Genomic DNA, 24,209 nt, shown 5'->3' with positions numbered 1-24,209 from the left:
ACGAATGTGCACGAATATGCAAGTCATGGTCATGTCGGCGAACCGGTCGCCGAATTTTTTCACGAACTGATTCGGCGTCAAGTTCGTGGCCAAAATTCGGCAGTGTATTTGGGGCCTTAGGTATCTTAATTTACACACATCATGCCCGGGCGGCCGGGCCCCCTATAAGGCCGGGTTCTGGTGCTGAGATACCACCTCCCCCCCCTCTTTCGGGGCCTAGCTGTACCCAGTCGCTTCCTTTGTTAACCCACACGCTCCCACTGTGTGTGGATGTTTAGATAACGGTCTGGTTGCACCGGTGTGGCGTCGAATTTCGTCCCTCTCGGGAAATGTCCCAAAATGAACTGCCATGCGCGGGTTTTACTACATTGTCCATTTCATTCACTGCACTGTTTTCTAGTAGCTTATAGTGACACTAAGCTTACCTTTGATCTTATGATTGTCCTTCTGTATCCTCAGAGTTTTTTTTGATTGAAGGTCAGGTTTATGTGAAACTCTCCATTCAATAGTAGCTGAGCTACGGGGACCACGGCAGCCTTGAATTTGGCAATTTTTTTCATGAAAACTAGCGTAAGATCAAAGGTAAGCTTACTATAAGCTATTGAAATACAGTGCAGTGAATGAAGTGGACAAAATAGAAAATGAGATAACCTGCACCCCTTGTATGTCGGTAATTGAGATAACCTGCACCCCTTGTATGTCGGTAAATTTGATAAATGAGATAACCTGCACCCCTTGTATCTGAATTATAGGGTCCATTTCTTCCTTGAATTTTACCATTTTCCCATAAATTCTGCCATACTGTCCTGCCGCCATCTTGCCTGGACAAACTAGGATATAACCACTCTTCTTCTTCTTTTGACCTGTTCCGCTTTGTATCGCTTCTAAGGTCCTCCTTGCCCCTTGGTACTTCTTTAAAACTTAGATGCTTCACTTAGTTACTCTGTGATAGTAAACATTGGGTGCCGCGCATGCGCAGATCAGGATCGGACAGACCAAATCAAGGGGACAAAACTCGACGCCATACCGGAGCCACTTAGTGCTCAGTGATTCGGCAAGTAGATGAATATATACTTGTCGGCAGGAGATGCATCTCTGAATGTACAGTACCGATGTAAATATGTTTGTTTGAATGAAATCACATGAGAAAGCTTCGTAATATACCCCAAGTACCCAGAATTTCCGCTTATCTGGTACCACTGAATCCCCAAGATTGTAAGATACTAGGGGTTTTTCTGTATATGTATTTTTTAAGTATTTGAATTCCAATGTGGGGCACATCTTGACTCAATCTTCCATTGACAAAATCTCCATCTTATGAGATTTCAGTGTTCACCAAAATCTCCGTCTTAGGAGATTTCAATTTTCAATTTCCTCCTGCCTATGACTTGACCTCTTTCAAGAGGAGAATATCAAGACACCTCTCCACCCGAAATTGACCTCCCTTTTGGGTTTTGGCCACTCTTTACTTTTATCTTTGGATGGCATTCACTCTCTATGGTCGACCAGCCCGGTAAACAAGACTATATCTTTACTCTCCTTAATGATCTAGAGCAGCTGGTTCAGCACCCTGACCGTCTTGGAGACACCTCAGCATTCTATACTTTTTCCTATCCTCTGCTTCTTCAGCTTATTTCATTAAACTATACTTTCCATTGGCTTTCTCCACTCACACCCTTATTTTTGTATTCTGCCCTATCATTTCTGTACGACCGCTGAACCCGTCGAGGTAGTGGTACTTTTGGCAATACGTGCTAGATTGGTTGGATGACCTGAGGTTGTATCTTTTCGATCTCCTGTGGAATGGTGACTGCTTCCAGGTCAGAAACCCTTCGGTGTGTGCCCTACGTTTACAGAGGCTATCCCTCTGGGATAAGGGCACACATTTTACCCACTTTAACTGCTCCTCATGCATAAAAATCCCTGGTTCAATCATACTTATTTTCGTGCAACCAAAGAGACAGAGGCAACTCACAAAAGGGACCTGAACCTTCGAACTCATGATAATTATGATCATTACATTTCTGGATAATCGATCCAAATCTATTCTTAGACTCATCAAAACCTTTTTCATAAATAGAAAATGTCATAATAATGCAAACTCTAATTCATCCAGAGATATCTGGCATCTAGCCAACAATATCCTTAACGATTATACTTCTTCATTTTTCCCACTTCCTTGTAAGACCACTGATGCAGAGACAGATTTTCTTTTGTGTATATATACCAATGATTCACACAATGAGGGAATGTAAACTTTAAAAAGCGTACGAGTGAATAACTACTAACTCGTTTTAACCAACTTACCTTAATTAATTCATATATGAATGCGTTTGCGCGTACACACACACACACACACACACACACACACACACACACACACACACATACACACAGATCGGTACGAATGACCAATGAGCTCCAACTTTTTCCGGTAGGAAAGTGGCTGATGTTCACGACCGCAGTACCGTCAGTGAATGATGCACGCGTCGATTTTTTGCTCTGCCTTTCTTTGATAATTATAATTACTAGCAAAAGAAAAAGAGAACCCAGCCCCTAACGTCATTGTTTATAATCTTCTGAACATACATTGTGCTCATTTGACTCATGCTGCTACATTAGGGGAAGAAAATAAAGGAAGGTGTAAAAACAAAATTGAGGAAAATATGACGGACTCTGATGTTCCCTTCTTTTAGTCTACTCTATGGACAGGTGAGTAGTAAATTCTGATATTTCAGTAGCCTTCATACAGAGCTAAAATGTTGAGTTTATCATGAGGACATCCAATAGTGCTGAAGATATTTTGGAAACTAGATCTGTAATAACAAAGGAGCAGGCCGCCTCACCTCATGGATGTCTATGCCCTGATTGAGGCTCCACATAGTTTGAAAGTAGTCTTGCATCCTCTGACGCAGCTCCTTCGGGATCTGGTTAATGGCGAGAAAGTCCTTCAGGTCCCGCCACTTAGTCTGGTAGAGGGAGCGACGCAGGTACATCCTCTGGATGATGGAAGTCACGTTGCCGAAGACAGTGGCGTGCATGAGTGCTGTGAGGAGGAGGGAAGGAGAGAGGTGTGCTAGAGGTGAGTGGAGGTCAGAGTGGAGGTCAGAGTGGAGTCAAAAGGCTCTTCGTCTCATCAACTCTCCTCCTCTCACCAGCAGTTTTCTACCTCTTAAATTCCGCCGCAATGTTGCATCTCTTTCTATCTTCTATTGATATTTTCATGCCGACTGCTCTTCTGAATTTGCTAACTGCATGCCTCCCGCCCCTCCCGCGGCCCCGCTACTCTCGACAATCTACTCTAGCTCATCCCTATACCGTCCAAACCCCTTATACAAGAGTTAACCAGCATTTTCATTCTTTCATCCCCTTCATTGGTAAACTCTGGAACAGCCTTCCTTCGTCTGTATTTCCTCCTGCCAATGATTTGACCTCTTTCAAGAGGAGAGTATCAAGACACCTCTACACCCGAAATTGACCTCTCTTTTGGGTTTTGGCCACTCTTTACTTTTATCTTTTTAGGAGCAGCGATTAGCAGACATTTTTTTTACACTTCCACTTGCAGCGATCCCCCTTGACCCTGCAACGGCATTTGCTACCAAAACCATCGACACGCCTCTCCAAGTCACTATTCAGTGTCCATGTCTCACAGCCAAACAATAAGACAGGGAACACAAGCGACTTAGAGATTTTAATCTTTGTCCTCCTGCTAAGATCTCGACAACACTATAACCGCGTGTTGATAGAGTTCATAACACCGTGGGCCGAGCCAGTCGGTCAAGTGACTTCCTGGTAACCAACTGTTGTTCACTACACTACCAAAGCATGATAAACTTTTGGTGGCCTCGACACACAGCATGAAGACTTCACTGTGTCATCCAGCAAGACTCCAAACGACTGGACCTTGGTTTTGGTTCAGAAGACATTCAGTCCCAGTGGCTTCACCTCCTCATGCAGTACTTCGAGAGCGCTACCAGGACCTTCAGCGATTCCACGAGAAGCAAAAGATCATCGGCAAAAACAATGTGAGTGACCTTGATGTCGCCAACATATGCTCCACAACGGCTTTGATCAAGAACTTTGCCTAATAACCAGTCCATGCAAGTGTTGAAAAGTGATGCAGCAGGGAAGCACCCCTGCCTCACTGATGAATAAACAAGGAAGAAACCGGAAACGTCTCCCCCAAACCTCACAGAATTATCAGCCTCGGAGTAAAGGCAAGTCATCAGGTCTATAATCCTTGCAGAAATCTCACGGATCCGTAGAATGTCACAGAGGGCCTCACGATGCCCTGAGTCAAATGCCTTCTTGAGATCGAAATACGCTGCATGCAAGAAACCTCTATCGAAACTCACGCCGGCGTGCTACAAGGACGCGATGTGCTAGAATCCGGTCCATTGTTGATTTGCCGGGCGTGAACCGGGATTGCTCAGTGAACCCGGATTGCTCAGGTCTCTGAAACTTTAGCAGATGAGATCATATTAGTAGCAGGAGCAGATGAGCGACCACGTTGCTCGCACACTGAGCATCGTAATTCCACGGTATATGTTGCAGTCCTTTCGATCCCCTTTCCCTTTCCAGGTATGGACAACTAGCCCCCTTTTCCAATCAGGAGGAATGGCACCAGACTGCCACTTGGCTGACAGCATTGAATGCAACCTAGCTTGCAATCTCGTTTCAGCCCCGGCTTATAGCATCTGCGCTGATATTACAGATCCCAGTTGCCTTTCCACCCTTCAACTTTCTCACAGCCTTTCTCATCTCCGCCAGGGAGGATGGAGTTTCGTCTATTGGTGGATCAGCAGCCGCGATCTGCAAACCAGCCAGAGGGAGCTGTGCGCTTGGGGACTCTGCCGAGTACAGCTACCCAAAGAACTCTGCCTAACGAGCCCGGTGCCCATCCGCATTTGATGCTATCTGCCCATCATCATTCATTCGTATAGCACTCGTCTGAAAAGTAGGTTTGGAGCAGGGCTTCTTCAGAGTTCGGAAGACAGGTCTCAGGTCATTTGCCCATACAATCTATTGGAAAACATACTCTATGTAGGGAAGAGTAAAGGTATGGATTACAAAACAAGCTGCAGAGTAGGAGGGGGAACCCATTTAAATAAAAGTTGATCAAAATTACAATCCCACTAAAACTTATGCTGTTATATTTTTATCTACATGCTAGCTATGTCAAAACTTAAAATCATAATAGTTTGGCTAAAGTTCAGATCTAAATTATTTAGTATCAGTCTTAAAAATATCTGACAGATTTATCTTGCCTTACTACATAGTATCATTTCATTGAGCCTCGATTACTCTTCATCACTACTACTACTGGTCCGGCATGAACTCCCGTCTTTAGGGGGTAGCTATGGGCATATCCAGCCAACTGCAGCCATTTGTGGTTGAGGTTACTATAGTTGATGAGCGTATAATGCGAGTGTGACTGAAGCATACATTGGGCTTCATGTCTCTTGTTGCAGTGTCCGCTCCTACCGAGTTGTGTGAAACAAGAGAAGTTGATGTTCTATGCTAAACTCGACTCCATATTGGCCCAGTGCTCCCCCCGGGACACACTCATTGTCTTGGGCGACTTCAATGATACTACTGGCACTGACAGGGTTGGCTACGAGCTATGTGTTCGTCCACATGTATTTGGTACCAGGAACATCAACAGCACTCTTCTCCTGAATTTTGCAAGATTCAGGAGGTTGAGAATTGCGGGTTCTTGGTACCAGAGACCAGAGCTTCACCGCTGGACTTGGTATAGCGATGCCGGAGGGGTAGCAAAGGAGGCTGACCACATCCTCGTAAGTATTCGTTAAAGGATCCTTCAGAACTGCAGGGTTTTTCGGAGTGCTAAATTCTTTGCAACTAACCATAGGCTTCTTGTTGCAACACTCAAGCTTCATGTCAGGACAAGAAGAATCTCGAGATGCAACAATACTTTGTTCCATCTCGCGAGGCTCAAGGACCTGGCATGTGTTCAGGAGTATGCAGTGACAGTCTCAAATCGGCTCAATGTGCTTAGCGCCCTTGGGGACCCTGTAGAACTGTGGGATACCTATAAACGTAAGACTCTTCGAGCTGCCAAAGAGTGCATTGGAGAGCGCCCGAGATCTAGGAGTGGCTTTGCCTCGGCGGAGACGCTGAAAAATATTGAGGAGAGTCGTACTGCCAGACTTGCTGGGAATCGGGATCAATATAGGGCTTTATTGCGTAGGACTAAAGTTCTCCTGAGGAGATACAAGGAGAGGTATGTCAGGGGTCTTGCTGAGGAAGTCGAGGGCCATTTAAATGTGAATGACCTCCGACCTGCCTACCGAGCACTGAAGAAGCTCCGCTCCAGGTCTCCTTCCAAGGTGAGCGCTATCCGAACAGCTGATGGCTCCCTCGTGTTGGACATGGATTAACATAGGGGTCGTTGGGCTGAGTACTTTGAACAGCTATACACGGCGGACCCTTCAAGTGGGCAGCTTCCAGTTGCTGGGTTGCAGGTGGCGGATGCCGATTCACTCATCAACGAAAGCCCACCCTCTCCTGACGAGGTCAGAGAGGCTGTGGCAAAACTGAGGGGTGGAAAGGCACCTGGTATCTGTAACATCAATGCAGAGCTGCTCAAAGCTGAAGGTGAAGCCATATTCCACGGGTTGCATGCGGTCTTGACTGCCGTATGGCAATCTGGTACCATTCTCCCTGACTGGAAGAGGGAGTTGGTCGTCCCTATCTAGAAAGGGAAAGGGGACCGTCAGGACTGGAACAACAACCATGGTATTACTCTGCTCAGTGTGCCAGGCAAGGTGGTTGCCCACCTATTGCAATTGCGAATTCGCAGCCAGCTGCTGAAACTGCAGAGACCTAAACAGTCTGGGTTCACGCCTGATGAGTCAACAACTGACCGTATCCTAGCGCTTCGCGAACTGGTGGAGCGCCGATGTGAGTTTCGACAGGGGATGCTTGCAGCCTATGTCGATCTCAAGAAGGCGTTTGACTCAGTGCATCGCGAGGCACTCTGGAATTTCCTGCGACTCCGTGGGATTCCTGCAAGGACTATTGTTTTGCTGACTGGCCTGTATTCTGGGACTGAGATTGCTGTGGAGTGTGAGGGATGCTTGTCCAGCTTCTTTCCCATGAATGCTGGAGTGAGGCAGGGCTGTGTCTTTCCCCCATCGCTTTTGAACACTTGTATGGACTGGGTACTAGGCAGAGGTGTGAACCAAAGTCATTGTGGAGCATCCATTGGCAACACCAAGGTCAATGACCTTATTTTTGCCGATGATACAGTAATGCTGGCGGAGTCGCTGGAGATTTTGGTGATGGGTCTCGAGGTACTGCACGAAGATGCGAAGCCCTTGGGACTTGAGGACTCCTGGGCCAAGACCAAGGTACAGGTGTTTGGAGGCTTGCTACATGAAACAGTACAGTCTGTACATGCGTGTGGCGAAAACTTTGAGATCTCGGAAAAAAAATTCACATACCTTGGTAGCGTAGTTCAGAACAACGGTGAGTCACCAGAAAGTCTTACGGCAGATTGGCTTGGTCCACGGTGTTATGGACTCGCTCAGTACGAGTATATGGCATTGTCGATACCTGTGTAGAAGGACAAAGATCCGGATCTCTAAGTCCCTTGTGCTTCCTGTCCTACTCTATGGTTGTGAGACATGGACACTTGGAGAGGTGGATTGATGCCTTTGGTAATAAATGTATTTTCTTGATTAAAAAAAAAAAAATCGCATTTGTTTTAAAAATCTTATTATTTTTAAAGCGGATTGTTTAAATATTTTTAATTTATATATTGATATATGAACTTATTGGGGAGGCGGTGGGTGAACAGATAGCGAGACGGCCCCGCGTTCAGGAGGACGCGAGTTCAATCCCCGACCGGTGCCACCAAGCTGGGATTTTTCAGCCTCCGCCGAGTGGTTTAAAACTACCCACATGCTGTCCAGAAGACCACCTTTCAACCCGGAATCTAGATTCTAGGATTAAAGATGAGCTCCGGGAGGGCAGCATGAGCCAATGCAAGATGGCGCCACTATAAACACTCGCTTGCGCCAGAACGGGCTGGGCCGACCATCAGGCCTCACCGGGAAGAAGCCTTGGACCGACCATCAGGATCCACCGGGAAGAAGCCTACCGGCGCAATAGCCCAAGAAGTTAAAAAAAAAAAAAAAAAATAAAAAAAATCTCATATGTTGTAGTACTCTTGCATCATATTACGTCTTATCTAATATTATTATGCTGCAGCCAACCAGATACATTAAAACCCCGACTATCCGACTCACGGGAATCCGGAAACTTCACGTATCCGGCAGAAAAAATTGTGCGGTAAAGATAAAAAATCGAAAAAAATTTATGAAAATCTGACTGGTTTATGATTTTAAATACCTTACGCTGCGGTGCAGTTTGCTTTCGCTTTCCGCCACCGCGCTGCACCACAACCCTACAGCTCCGCACCCACAATACGCTCAGCCCTCAATCAGCTGATTAACTTACACCCTGCTTCCCCTCTCTCTCCCTTGTGGTTCTCTTCAGGGCACCACCAAAGTATGTGTAAAAATATAGAGGACCTTGTCAGCTCCTATATAACTGCAGTAACCTCTAAGTCACCACTCTGCCCATGACTACCCAACGGAACCAAAATATAGCTTTACCGAACCCTGAAACAATGGATTCGTTCGTGCTTAGGTTTGGTAAATTCCAAAGCTGGGCAAGATAATAGAAAACCTTATTCCCGATACCCGATAACTGATAATGGAAAACCTTATCGGTGATAACCGATATTCGTTAACTGGAGACACAAATATAGGCGATAACCAATAACCGATACCCGATATAAATCCACAATTCCGATACTAGCTAACGATAAGTCCGATACGCGAAAACGATACAATACAATATTTCAAATAAAAAACAGATGAATTGAAATTTTCATTATCTGTATATATTTTAGAAAACTCACAAAACCTGAAAACCACACGTTGACACATACATATGGATGGTAATACTAGAAACCCCTGAACCGGTGTTGTGTTATTTGGCGTCCCCACCATCAAAAGCTGGCGCTTTTGTTTACAAACACTGGTCTCTCGTGAACTGGCCCATCACTACTTACTCAGTTATTCTTTCTTATCACCATTAACACTTTAACAGTCACTTCAGTAAAGAAGCACTGAAGCACTGGGAACCGCAACATTGGCACTCACTCCGTCACTCAAAACGCAGCTGAGAGGCCACGCGCCACACCGCCACGTGAAAAAAACAAGCCGCTGGTTTCTCTTTGCGCTCTTTACAATAGGATCACAAATTTCAGGCAGTGAATAATCATATTTGGGGCAAAGTTAAATGATTTTTCTCTTTGATATAGTGATTTTTGAGTCTACCATAAAAAAATAACCTAATGTTTTAATGTTGATGATATAAGTATGAAATATCTTCACCGAAGATATTTCATACCCCGAAGTTTTTTCATACAACACCGGGCGCCCGGGCCACGCTTGCGCAGTAGGGAGGAGACAACGGTTTTTTTTTTCGGAGAGGCGGAAAAAAGTAGCGATTATTGCTAGTTTGGTTACAAAAGTAACGAAGATACCGATCTATATATATATATAAAGATATATATATATATATATATATATATATATATATATATATATATATATATATATATATATATTTTTTTTTTTGTTATCAGCGATAAAGTATGGAAATAACTTATCGCGATAATGCCCAGCTATGGTAAATCCATTCCAGGCTCGTTGTAGAAGCACGGGCAGAGTAGTGATGCTTCTGGCTACTGTAGTTAGAAAGCTAAAAGGCCCTCTAAAATATTAGTTTAATTTCAGATGCCTTGTTTTTGCACTGAAGAGCATTACAATATATATATCTATATATATATATATATATATATATATATATATATATATATATATATATATATATATATATATATATATATATATATATATATATATATATAGAGAGAGAGAGAGAGAGAGAGAGAGAGAGAGAGAGAGAGAGAGAGAGAGAGAGAGAGAGAGAGAGAGAGAGAGAGAGAGAGAGAGAGAGAGAGAGAGAGAGAGAGATTTACATAGATTTACATAGAAAATCAGACCACACAGACCCCATGGTCCAGACTTGGTGGTCTGTCCTTAAACCTAAGTGATTTTACATTAATCAGAAGACTCCAAAACGTTGCACTTCTACTCTAGTTGATATTAAGTTGAAGGAAGTGACGGTCGAGCTTATTTTTGAAGGAGTCAATCGTGTTACACTGGACCACTGATGGTGGGAGCTTATTCCATTCTCGCACTACAACGTTGGTGAAGAAAAATTTGGTGCAGTCTGAATTTACTTGTCTACATCTGAGTTTTACGCCATTGTTCCTCGTGCGCAAAGTGTCATCGATCATAAACAATGTTGATCTGTCTACATTCGTGAAACCATTAAGTATTTTAAAACATTCGATCAATTTTCCTCGGAGGCGACGTTTCTCAAGAGAGAACATGCTAAAGGTAGAAAGCCTTTCTTCGTAGGATTTGTTGCGCAAGGAAGGGATAATTTTCGTTGCCCGACGCTGAACACCTTCTAATTTAGCAATATCCTTTGCATGGTGGGGAGACCAAAACTGTACCGCATATTCCAAGTGGGGTCTGACTAAACTGTTGTAGAGCGGGAGTATTACATCTTTATTCTTAAATAAAAAGTTTCTTTTAATGAAGCCCAACATTCTGTTCGCTTTATTTGCTGCATCGATGCATTGCTGTGAGAATTTGAGGTTTGACGCTATTTTGACCCCCAAGTCCTTGACGCATTGAACGCTTTTGAGTTTAACGCCGCGCATTTCGTAATCAAACTTCTTATTCCTCGTTCCAACTTGAAGGACCTGGCACTTGTCTACGTTAAAGGGCATCTCCCATCTATCCGACCAAGCTGAAATTTTGTGCAAATCCTCTTGGAGGCTTTGCCTGTCTTCGTCAGTGAGAACCGAGTTACCAATCTTTGTGTCGTCTGCAAATTTACTAATGCGGTTATTGAGTCCAACATCCACGTCGTTGATGTAAATAATGAAGAGCACTGGGCCAAGAACCGAGCCCTGAGGGACGCCACTAGTGACCGGCGCCCACTCTGATTTAAATCCGTCAATCACTACTCTTTGTTGTCTGTTGCTCAACCAATTCGCGATCCATTGGTTTACCTGACCGTCAATACCTATTTGCTTTAATTTGTAAAGTAATTTATGATGCGGGACTTTATCAAACGCTTTCTGGAAATCAAGATAGACTACGTCCAGTGATTTGGTTACGTCATAAACAGTGAAGAGGTCGTTATAAAAGGTTAATAGATTTGATAGGCAGGATCTTTTGTTTCGGAAGCCATGTTGTGAGTCCCCAATTAATGAGAGAGAGAGAGAGAGAGAGAGAGAGAGAGAGAGAGAGAGAGAGAGAGAGAGAGAGAGAGAGAGAGAGAGAGAGAGAGAGAGAGAGAGAGAATTGACATAGATATTCAGACTACACAGACTCTATGGTTCTGTCAGGTGGTCTGTCCTTAAACCTAAGTGAAATTATATTAAATCAAATGCCACCAAGACTTTACATTCCTACGTTAATAAATAATATTATTAAGTTGAATTAAGTGTCGGTCGAGCTTGTTTTTAAATGAATCAGTCGTGTTACACTGGTCCACTGAAGGTGAAGCTTATTTTATTATCGCGCTGTAATGTAGGTGAAGGAAAAATTGGTGCAGTCTGAATTAGCTTGTTTACACTTAATTGTTGTGCCATTATCCATCATTTGAAACGTGTCATCGATTATATACAATTTAAATTCGTCCACATCGTAAAACCACTGAGTATTTTGAAATATTCAATTAGTTTTCCTCGGACGCAACATTTCTCAGGAGATAACAGATTAATAAGTGATGAGAATCTTTCATCGTAACATTTATTGGGTGAGGAGGTGATCATTTTTGTTCCCCTACGTTGAACACCTTCTAATTTAGCAATGTCCTTCGCATGATCAAGGTAAAAGTTAAGTTGGGGGCATACGCTATAGCTGGCACGGTGCACTTTTCCGTAGCACTGACCCTTGGGCCTGTGATAAGAAGAACTCATTACCCCGGTTCACAGCGCCGGTGTGCCATCCGGGTTACCACTGTTTACCTTTCCCTAGTTTCCCGAGGTATCCATTTATCGAGCAGCCCGAAAAATAGGATGAACAGCTGAGTGAGCTGCACGCCGACTACCCGGACCGGGATTCGAACCCTGGCCCGTGGATTCGTAGTTAGGCACACTAAACGCTAGACCACGGAGGCGGAGCTTGTAGCAGTCTTGCTTAATTCAGTCGATGGTTTTAATTCTCCCTTACAGAATCCAAAAGTTTCGTGGAGGAATCATGTTGTCTTTAGTCGCTATTTTTGTTAACTAATTTCTTTAGATGCGGAAGTATTGTGTTTAGTTTTTCATTAGTCTAGTATACGCATTTATCTTCTGAATATTCTTAATGTCACATTTCGAGGCACTGCATAGAAGAAATGGAATTATATTTTATGCATGACGCTGGAAACAATAATCTCTGATGCAGGTTCATATTAGATGAAGTAGGACATGATAGCTGATGCAAGACTTCACAGACCAACAGGCTTTCACCTTTAGCTATGTTAGGGAGGAATGGTCACTCACGCCCCATCAGTTTGAGGGGAGGGGGAGGGAAGGGAATTACTTCAGCCTCTCTTCTTACCTCCAATTAACATAGTGACGATGCTGAATATCTTCTCGGGGTTGGTGTTGGCCGACACGTTGCCGAACCCGACAGATGTGAGAGATGAGCAGGCGAAGTAGAGAGCTGTCACGTACTTCTGCATGATGGTAACGTTACGCACTTCAGTCTCCAGCCGGTGTGCCAAGTCGAAGATCCACCCTGCGGAGGGAGGGGCGGTGGCCTCAGTCTGATGCACTACCTGTGGTCAACTGAAATTTACATGACCACACAATTTCTCAGTATTACTATACTACTACTACTACTACTACTACTACTACTACTACTACTACTACTACTACTTCTACTCCTACTACTATTACTACTACAACTATGTACTACTACGGTGGATAGGGGTCTTAATACTCCCTTTTTTTAAAAAGAGTTCAAGTATTAGGCTGTAGAAAGTACAGACAAAGGGAGAACGTTCCCGAGTTTACCAGAAAAAGGGGTGAAAGAATGAAGATGCTGGTTAATTCTAGCATAAGGGATTTGGATAGCACAAAGCAACAGTAGAAAGTCGAGTGCAGGTTGGCTGCGGGAGGGATGGAGGCATGCAGTCTGGAAGTTCATAACAGAAGTGAGCATGAAAATATCGATAGAAGATAAAATGAGAGGCAATATTGAGGCGAAATTAAGAAATAGAGGACTGTCAGTAAGAAGTAGGGAGTTAATGAAACGAAGAGCCTTTGACAGTTAGTTATGAAACTTGGGACTGTTTTTATCCTGTCATATAGACTAGAAATCGTTATTTTGAAAAAAGCTAGTCGCGTGGCCTCAGTGTACTCTGTCCAAAAGGGTAGTGTGTATGGAATACCCACACACATGAGAAGCATACTCCATTATATAAGGAGAGCATCTGGGAGAGGGAAAATACGGTGGAGACGATACAGAACGCCTAGCCTCGAGGAAACAGATTTAGCAAGTTATTTTTTTTTTCCAGCTAAGGAGACAGTTCTAGGGCGTAAAGAAGAAAAAAAGCCCGCTACTTACTGCTCCTGAATAGAGGTCAAAGGGGTGGCCAAAAAGAGAGGTCAATTTCGGGAGGAGAAGTGTTCTGATACCCTCCTCTTGAAAGTGTTCAAGTCGTAGGCAGGAGGAAATACAGATGAAGGAAGATTGTTCCTGAGTTTACCAGCGTGAGTGATGAAAGAGTGAAGATGCTGGTTGTCTCTTGCTTAAGGGGTTTGGACAGTATAGGGATAAGCATGAGTAGAAAGTCGTGTGCAGCGGGGCCGCGGGAGGGGGGGAGGCATGCAGTTAGCAAGTTCAGAAGAGCAGTCAGCATGAAAATATCGATAGAAGATAGAAAGAGAGGCAACATGGCGGCGGAATTTAAGAGGTAGAAGACTATCAGTATGATGAGGAGAGCTGATGAGACGAAGAGCCTTTGACTCCACTCTGTCAAGGAGAACTGTGTGAGTGGAGCCCCCCACACATGAGATGCATACTCCATACGAGGGCGGACAAGGCCCCTGTAAATGGATAGCAACTGTGCGGGGGAGAAGAACTGGCGGAGACGGTACAGAACGCCCAGCCTCGAGGAAGCTGATTTAGTAAGAGATGAGATATGAAGTCTCCAGTTGAGATTTTGAGTTAAGGATAGACCGAGGATGTTTAGTGTTGAAGAAGGTGATAGCTGAGTGTTGTCAAAGAATAGGGGATAGTTGTTTGGAAGATTGTGTCGAGTGGATAGGTGGAGAAACTGTGTTTTTGAGGCGTTGAAGGACACCAGGTGGTGATGATATATGAAGTTTCCAGTTAAGGTTTTGAATTAAGGATAGGTCAAGAATGTTTAATGTAGAAGGGAACAGCTGAGTGTTATCGATGGAGAGTTGACTGGTGGGAATTTTGTTTTTGAGGCACTGAAGGATGCCGAGTTCCATCTGCCCTATTCAGAAATGATAGCTTGGTCAAAAGTTAAGCGCCCAGTAGCGTCCAGTCTTAAGACCTGTAATTCCTGCTGGGAGAGTCTTTTGTTAAAATATGTTGAGTTATGCAGTATAGAGTTATCGACATCAGTGGACAAAACCATTTTAGATGGATCATTAATGAACAATAGAAAAAAAAAGTAGGAGAACCTTGCGGAGTACCACTGTTGCTAGGTTTAGGAGAAGAGCGGTAACCGTCTATTACAGCAAAAATAGATCGATCTGAAAGGAAACTGGAGATAAGTGTACAGAGAGGTGAACAGAATCCGTAGGAGGGTAGTTTGGAAAGCAAAGATTTATGCCAGACTTTGTCAAAAGCTTGAGAGATGTCTAAGGCAACAACAAAAGTTTCATTGAAACGGCTAAGAGAGGATGACCAGGAGTCAGTTAGGAAGGCAAGAAGATCACCAGTAGAACGCCCCTTGCGGATTCTCTACCGGTGATAATAGGAATCAAAACACCTATGTGCGAACAGCCTAGTTAATTCTTGTAGGATTTTTTGACGAGGGAGAAACTACTGCCTGGAGTTCTCCAACATTATTTTTTTTAGAGAGGGCAGACGGCAAGGAAGTGCAGAATGAATTTGTATTGTGAGGGTAGAATAGAACAGAAGCGAGAGAAGGCCTGGCAGGCTGGTGCATGTTACTGTTTTGCATCCGGGCCTCCGTTCTCTCTGTCTCATGACTGTTTACTCGTTTAGCTGGCAACTGTTAGGAACAAGGTTCTTATTATTTTTGTTTATTATTAGTGTAGGTATTTATCGACTTTTACTCCGTGATTATCAATGAATAACGACGGAAATTAATCAACGAGTCAATATTGAAAACTGACAGTACGTAGCAATTTGCCGCTTGTCATATTTTTCTCGTTCATTCGACCAGCACAATACAAATTTCAAATAAATAGTGAAAGAGGATATTAGTCTATTACTCTGCGTTTCCTTACCGTCCGGCATCTCTAGGAAATAAAATTATGGCGTTGATATTCCAAGGATGCTGTTACTTTTCTTCCTAGAAGCACATAAAGAATTTCCTACAAACTCATAAAAATAATAACAGGTCACATATTCGTATCCCATATATTCCATTAAACGGAAAAGAAGTAATAATTTTTTTTCCAAACAAAAGTATTTAATTACCCCTACAATAATATGTTTTCACCATTTAATTTCTCTGAAGTCCCATGGATGGTGCTTTTAGTGCCATCTAAACTTGTGTGAGTTTTGTTAGATTTGAATTGCACTTGTGTGAGTTTTGTTAGATTTGAATTGCACTTGTGTGAGTTTTGTCAGATTTGAATTGCACTTGTGTGAGTTTTGTTAGATTTGAATTGCACTTGTGTGAGTTTTGTTAGATTTGAATTGCACTTGTGTGAGTTTTGTCAGATTTGAATTGCACTTGTGTGAGTTTTGGAAGATTTGAATTGCACTTGTGTGAGTTTTGGAAGATTTGAATTGCACTTGTGTGAGTTTTGTCAGATTTGAATTGCACTTGTGTGAGTTTTGTCAGATTTGAATTGCACTTGTGTGAGTTTTGGAAGATTTGAATTGCACTTGTGTGAGTTTTGTTAGATTTGAATTGCACTTGTGTGAGTTTTGGAAGATTTGAATTGCACTTGTGTGAGTTTTGGAAGATTTGAATTGCACTTGTGTGAGTTTTGGAAGATTTGAATTGCACTTGTGTGAGTTTTGGAAGATTTGAATTGCACTTGTGTAAGTTTTGGTAGATAAAAGGTAACACTTTTGAGTACAAATCTTAGTGGTATTATTATGTTTTAACGTCGTCGTATGTCTTGTTCAGGTGCCATAATTATTGTTCTTTACTACTGAAACGTAATATTTTGAGTGAAGTGTTATTTTCATTAAGGCGGCTTTACACCTGGCAATTCCTGACCGGCAATACAGCCGCGACGATCTAGCGGCTAGACCAGCTGGGTGCTCTCGGGAGCAATACCTTCATACGTTGGAGGAGCCGCCGAGAGCATCAAGACGTAAACTGCTAGTAAATGCAAGGGCATGAATTCATCCCAGACACCCCAAAAGGCTACTACCATATCTTAAAACCACAATGAGTTTGATCTATTAGCCTAATATTGTAGAAATACTTTAAGTAAACGAGTTTTACCTTCAGTAGTATTGATTGATTGATTGGGGAGGAACATGCCATTGCAACCCCCAGGCATTATAGTGTGATTATATAACACACGAAAATAATCCTTCCTTACCTTCTTCGATATCTCGCAAAGAGATAATCATTTCCCTCAATGTTGCTGCCACTCTCTCAAAAGTTGTTTTGCGCAGACTCAGCTTCTCATACAGCTTATCATGTGGGTCCCACAAGTATCTATGCTGCCTCACTTCTTCTAGTAATGCCACCTCGGCCTCCCGGCTCCAAATCTTATCTGTATCTGTCATTTCTTATTTTATTGGCGCCGACATGTTGTACCCAGCTGCCAGTCGGCAATACTAGACGGACACGCTCAGCTGCAGAGAACTTGCCGCGAGAAGGGCTCCCAGACCCAGACCCAGACCAAAAATGCTGCTGGCAGCACGTCGCGGCTGTATTGCCGACCAGGAATTGCCAGGTGTAAAGCCGCCTTTAGTTTATAAGATAGAGAGATTGTTTCCCCTTTTATATTTCCGAACATTAGTCTCCTTAACAACTTGAACTGGACTTAAGCTACCAGGTATAGGAGACGTTGAGATTATTTATAAAGAGTGATAATAGAATGATTTTACTGTCAGTATACAAAAATTAAGGAAAAAATAACATTGGTGGACATAAGGGAGGTGAATATATATATATATATATATATATATATATATATATATATATATATATATATATAAATATATATATATATATATATATATATATATTTATATATATATATATATATATATATATATATATATATATATATATATATATATATATATTACTTGTTATCGATATTTGCAGCAAATATGAAATCAATTTTCGAATGAAACGTTTGTTCTCGTATATAAAATCCTCCTTAGTACGAAGGTACTTTCTGAGTTAAGATAAATTGCGATATTAGAGAGACAAGGAAAAAAAAATAATAAGTAGTATACACATCAAATGTTATTCTCTGACTTTCTCACCATAATTACTTTAATTTTTACCCCATCGAGTTTTGAAAATCGCTGCTTAATCTAAAGATGCCAAGAAAATTAGCCCATCACCTGTAACAGATGAGCAATGTAAGGATATATGAATGGGTTTCCTTTCTCCTTGAAACAGTTCATGTTAATATTCATTCTTTATTGTCCAGTCGGTAAAATTTGAATTAAATGATGTAACAGTCGTCTTGAATGTCTTTATTGTTTATTTCTAACTACGTAAGCCGTTAGACAGGCAATAATTTTCAGTATATCTTTGCAGAGTAATATTACCACTGATATGTCCTGTAAACCGCAATAAATAACGTGAAAGTGTGCTGTCCGGAGGCTTGGAAGAAGTTGGATGGTCATCTTGATGTTCCAGCTATCGCCACTATATTTCGAGTTGATGGGCATGGAATAGGAAACGACCCAAGCCCTACCTGGTTGTCAGCGAAAGAAAAGAGGTGTACAAAAGAGGTCAATGTCACATTACTCACCGGTCCGAGGCTCTCCTTCCTCCCACGTTTTAACTTGCGGCTCGGCGATGGCGTACCAGATGCAGGCCAGCCAGTGGGCAACGAGGGTGAAGGAGAGCATGAGCAGCGTTAGGATGAGAGCCGAGTACTGATAGTAACGGTCCATTTTCTGCAGGAGACGCGCCAACCGAAGCAGTCTCGTCAACTTCAGCAGGTGGATGTTGGTGGCCTGGGGGTGAAGGTGGGATGAGAAAGGGAGCTTAATTACAGAGGACTGCAGATATTTTGATTAGCGTGCTTCGTCTTTAGCGGTCATATTCCTAGTCTTTTGCAAAAAACGAAGGTTAAGATTGGTTTTATGAACTCGCCGATATCTCGTCTCCTTTATCAGCTGCTCTTCTGTTGTTATATTTGCATTACTAAGCTTCAACCTCCCGAAAAATAATGGGAAAGAGTGTAAATAGCAAAACAACTATACGAAAACAGCCATGACAATGTGTGTGTATGGGAACCCGCGCGGCCGAGGGCGGCGAAGTCCACAGGTAGGCGAGGTTAGGTATATTACGTTAGGCTAGGTAGGTTAGGTTGTTAGGTTACGCTAGCTGAATTTTTTGGTTTGATTTGTCAAGATAACTTTTTTTACGATAAATATGTGATTTACTTTGCGCTGCGCCATTGTTACTGGCGGTGATGAGCCACGGTTTGACGCCTCCCGTAGTTTAACAGTCACCCCGCTCAAGGAAAATGTCCGACACGGAAATGCTTCACATTAAAAGAATACGTAATATAAAAAGATAAAAACGAGGCACCTATAAGAAAGTTCTCTCTTGGGTACGCAATTGCTTATGGACAGTACAGACCAGTGCCTTTCACTGCGAGAGCGTCAACTCACTTCCAGTAAAAAGTAATATTGTCAGGGACTAAAATACTGAAAAGCTCGGCCCTCCGTTTCTTTCAATTACATTTATTGTTTTACAGTTTACATAAGCGTGTGAACATGCGATTTTTTCCGTTTAAGCAGCCATGTTTCATAAACCTGTGAAACCCAAACCGGGGCAGGATTTGCCAATACGCCGGTTGGGTATTATTTTCTAGTGACCGAGTTAGTTATGTAATACTCATTTCCGTCGTAATATTCATCCCTTATTCACTACTATTGTCTGATTACGCAACCACGCAGTTCTATTAAAAAGGGACAAAATCATCAGGAAAATGCAACTCTAGGGAAACGGCGGGTTAAAATGTCCATAAAAAAGCCGTAGAGTACAATAGAAAAACATAAGAAAAAATGTTCTTTATGAAACATGGAGCATTATTTAATCCATGTTTTTTCACCTTTGGCGTCACTCTCTGGCGCAACCTACACAGCTCCTTCACCGCCGGCTGTGTGGCGAGGCTTAAATACGGCACGTCAGGTCAAGCGAAACGTGAAAAGGGCGGGAGTCACCTGCCACCCTATCGTGAGCATGCCTAGGGCGATGTTGCTGAGAGGTCAGAGGAGTGGTTAATATCCCTTTATTACCACCAGAGCGGACGTGACGCTTGTAGAATGCTGCTTTTTGTGACGGGACGCGGAGCAGGTCGGATACTGTAGACGCGAGTTATTTGTCTTTATAAACTATAACCCGATATTTCTCGAACCTTCTGTTTGTCTTTCCATTTTTTTCATTCAACGTATATCTCGTTCTGGTTGATATGATATAATATATATATATATATATATATATATATATATATATATATATATATATATATATATATATATATATATATATATATATATATATATATATATATATATATATATATATATATATATATATATATATATATATATATATATATAGAGAGAGAGAGAGAGAGAGAGAGAGAGAGAGAGAGAGAGAGAGAGAGAGAGTCTACTCACGGAGCTGTACACGTCGGCAGCGAGGAGAAAGTCGAAGGGCAAGGCCGCCAAGAGGTCGAGGACAAACCATCCCTTGAAGTAGTGCGTTGCGATGCGGATGGGACTAAGCACCACCTCGCCCTTCTTGTTGACGAAGGTGGTGCGGAAGTTGAGAATGATGTCTGGCGGGTGAAAATTGAAACGGTAAACAGACAATAAAACGAAAACAAAATAATAGAAATATATCTCCCGACAATGCAATAGTTAGACATGGGAGGAATGTAACAGAGACGGACAGAGGTAATAATAGATGAGACGGGACGGTTATGGTAGGAAAGAGAGGCAATGGTAGGAAAGACCCTTTTTTGAACGAGAGGAGTATGGTGGAATGGGACGGGGAAGTTAAAGCTGGACGAGATGGGGAGGCTATGGTGAGGCCGTTAAATCATGGTGTGATGGGAGGCTATGATGGACTGTAAGGGAGGATAGCAAGGAGATTGAATGATTATGAATTAACAGGAGGTCTAAAGTTGTATTGGGAGTTATGACGAGATGGTGAGATGGGTAGGGTATAACAGATAAAAATACATATGGCGGGACGGAAATCTGTTGCAAAAGGGGAAGGGTGTAGTTTAACGAAAGTCTGTGGTGGAACGGAAACCATTTGGTAGAATGGGAAGTCTATGATGGAACGGGAAATCAGTGGTGGAATGGTAACTCTGTGGTGGAATGTGAAGTCTGTGGTGGGACGGGAAATCGAAGTATATGTGGGAAGTCTAAGGTGGGATGGAGATTCTGTGGTAAAGCGACAAGTCTATGGCGGGAACAGAAAGTTGTGGTAGGACGGGTTCAAGGAGTGACGAGACTGGACAGTGGGAAAGGACGGGAAGGTTTTGGTGTACCGGGACGGTTATGGTGGGAGGGAAAGTGTTGGTGGAGCAAGGAAGTTATTGTGGGACGGGACGGAAAGGTTAGTGTGGGGCGGAAAGGTTTTGGCGGGGCGGAGAGGTTATGATGGAACGGCTAGGTTGTGCTGGGAAGAGACGAGGAGGTATGGTGGTACGGAAAGGTTATGGTAGGACGGGAGGGGGAAGGTTATGATGGGACGAGAGGGGGAAGGTTATGATGGGACGAGAGGGGGAAGGTTATGGTGGTACTGGAAGGTTAGGTGTGACGGGGAGGCAATGTTGGAGTCATGAACTGGGAAGGTTGTGGTGGAAAGAAAAGGAGCGGATAAGGTGGGGGGGGGGGGGTGCTGAGGTTGTGACGGATAGATAGTGTGGCGGTGAATCTACGGTGGGGCGGGGAGTTGATGATATTGTGAGATTTGATATTGCAATACAGCACATCACCTTTATGGAAAGAGAATAATAAATCGTTATAAAAAAATCTTCTAAGTCTCCATTTATTACATTTTTTATAATGTTGATGGTGCTATAGCACACGTATCACAGTGTTTAATATGTTCCTCTGCCATCAAGGTGCGCTTTGCAGTTTATAATTCAGTCATTTTAATTAAACATATTTCTGGCATACTTTTCCTCCCACATCTTTTTATTTTTAGTCTTCCCACCAGAGGACTCAACATGTTGTATGGGCGAATATTGAATGAGAGGGGAAGGGGAAGATGTGGAAAAAAGGGAGCTCTATAAAACTAAGACCCTGACGTGAGAATAGTAGAGGGATGCTGAGAAGGAAGGATATTTATATTATAATTATGAAGGTGGCGAGGAAATAGTGGAATGAGGCATGGCTGTGTAGGGAGAAATGAAGGCGGTTTTGGTCTGGCGGGGGAAAAGAGAAGAGAAGATAATTTCTCTGAGAAAGAAGAAAAGATGACGGAAAAGGTATGATGAAGCAAGTAAAAAAAAGTGGAGGTACAGGTATGAAAAAAGGGAGCTGAGGGTCGCTCAGGGTCACAAGAGTAAAAGGATACGAATTAAATAGAGAAAAAAGCGAGACATTGATGAATGAAAGACAGGAAAAAAAAGGATAGGAGAGAAAGAGAAAAAGTCCTGGCGTTAGGGCGGGAAAGGCGTGAGGGAGGGGGAGAGAGAATCAGAGGAAGAGGGTGCCAGCAAGGGAGAGAGCGAGTAATGGAAAGAGGCTTACGTCTGAAGAATAAGGAAGAAGGATGTATTAATTAAAGAGGATCCAGGAAGGGAAGGAAATGTTCAACCGATGTGGGTTCACGGGAGGGAGCAACAAAGAGAAAGAGCAAGTAGAAATTTCAGCGGGTGTTGTTGAGAGTAGAGATAAGAAGCCAGAGAAGAGCCCAGTGGATTTGGTTGACCGGGATAGAAAGACAAACAGAGAGAGAGAGAGAGAGAGAGAGAGAGAGATTCCCCACCGACAAAGAACAGAGCCTCGACCACCACGTCCGGCACGATGGTAGCCTTGTCCTGCTGCGCCTGGTCCACGAAGGCGGCGTTGTAGGGGACCATGACGGCGACGTAAAAGGTGGCGAGGAGGATGACCAAGTCCCAGCAGGTCTTGAGCATCCCGTAGTGGGTCAGGATGAAGCGGGACTTTTGGATGCTGGCTGTTTTGTACTCAGGGAGAGGCGCGGCAGAGGGAGGGTGGAGGAGGTTCTGCCGGACGAAAGGAAGGCGACGTTAGCATGTCACACACACACACACACACACACACACACACACACACACACACACACACATAAAGCTTAACCTCTAACCTTACTATTAATTATTTATGTTTCGGGCAGAAGGAAGTTGGTGTTCTTTAAAGCGCCGGTAGGCTCTTTCGAGCGGCCTCTTGAACTACCCCGCAGCCCGTTTGTGGCGCAGTCAAATTTTATTTCTAGTGGCTGTCGTTATACATGACTCTCGCTTGGCCCATGCCGTCTCTCCGGTGCCCCTCATGACCGAAGTCGCTGAAGTTAGGGATGATTGAAAATTTGGGCAGCATGTGGGTAATCTACCGCCACTCGGCAATGATGAAAACTGTCAGCGACTTGCGGTGGAACGGGATTTCCAGATCCACATTCTCACCACTCGGGGACATAATGCTCCACTCTCTGAAAGCTCGTTATGATCCAATCAACTCGCAGAAAAAGAAGCCATTGTCATGGAAACTTTTTATGGAACAGCTACCGTTTTTCTTGAACTCTTTTGCCTCTCAAAATTAAATATGTTTAATCTTTTTGGTAGCTTTTACTTGTTTCACCGTCTTCGTTACAGAAAATTATATCGTAAATGCTCATTTTCTGTTATCCTCGAGTTTACCAGTGGGTTAATTTGTAAAGAGCAACATTAATTTCATGTAAAGAGTCGATGAATTCTCGCTTGCATGTGGATGTGGAGTTTTACCTCCTTTTGTCACCTTCAATGGACGTTTGCAATTGAGGGAAGGCTCGGTTACATGAACTGCTGATCGTCCTTCTTCGAGGCAGCGAGACGCAAATAGACGTTTTCAATGCCTCTACCTTCACTTCTTCCCTCCCTCCATCCATTCCACCGTCATCCCGAGCACAGCAGGGTACTCCATTAATTTTTTTACAATTCTCCTCCGCACTGGCTGCTTTCTTCCTTGTCGTTAGATCACTCACTTCCTCCAGTGAAGAATACTCAGTCCTCCTATGGTCAAGCAGTTTGGCATATTTTGTTGTCTCCTGAAAGTACACGGTAATAACTGTTTTTACATATCTTGGACCCTTTTCACTTTTACTGCGACCCCCTATGATAACACTTTGCTCCTCGCCCATCCATGGGAGCCAGTGGTGAGAGTATAGAAGTTGGTTCGCTGTGATACTCCTTCTCCTCCTCCTCCTCCTCCTCCTCCTCTTCCCCGCCCCCGCTGCCAATACCACTGTGGTGCTTCATTCGTTTTCCCCTTACACTGTTCACTGTGCGAGGATGGCTGCCGGACGACAAACCAACTACTGTACACACATGCCACCCCGCACCCACACACCCAAACATACACACAATTAGTTATTTTTTTATATATTTTTTAAAGAAATTTACACATACTTTAGTTGAATAATCAGTGCTTTTATTACCCAACACATTTTTGTCCAACAACATACACACA

The 24,209-nt window shown here is 43.1% G+C and overlaps 1 protein-coding gene across 1 annotated transcript; it reads right to left on the bottom strand.

The window, feature by feature from the left end:
• Positions 1-2,846: 2,846 nt before the first annotated feature.
• Positions 2,847-22,750, bottom strand: LOC126990606 (potassium voltage-gated channel subfamily H member 8-like; the record flags this gene model as incomplete). Its single annotated transcript, XM_050849293.1, is given in 5 exon segments — positions 2,847-3,046; positions 12,726-12,905; positions 18,296-18,503; positions 20,181-20,341; positions 22,510-22,750. Coding segments are annotated over 5 exon segments (990 nt in total), but the record flags the coding sequence as incomplete, so codon positions are not given.
• Positions 22,751-24,209: the final 1,459 nt, after the last annotated feature.

This window comes from Eriocheir sinensis, unplaced genomic scaffold (assembly GCF_024679095.1).
Source record: "Eriocheir sinensis breed Jianghai 21 unplaced genomic scaffold, ASM2467909v1 Scaffold1802, whole genome shotgun sequence".
NCBI lineage: Eukaryota > Metazoa > Arthropoda > Malacostraca > Decapoda > Varunidae > Eriocheir > Eriocheir sinensis.
This window is presented reverse-complemented; position numbering and strand designations above follow the sequence as displayed.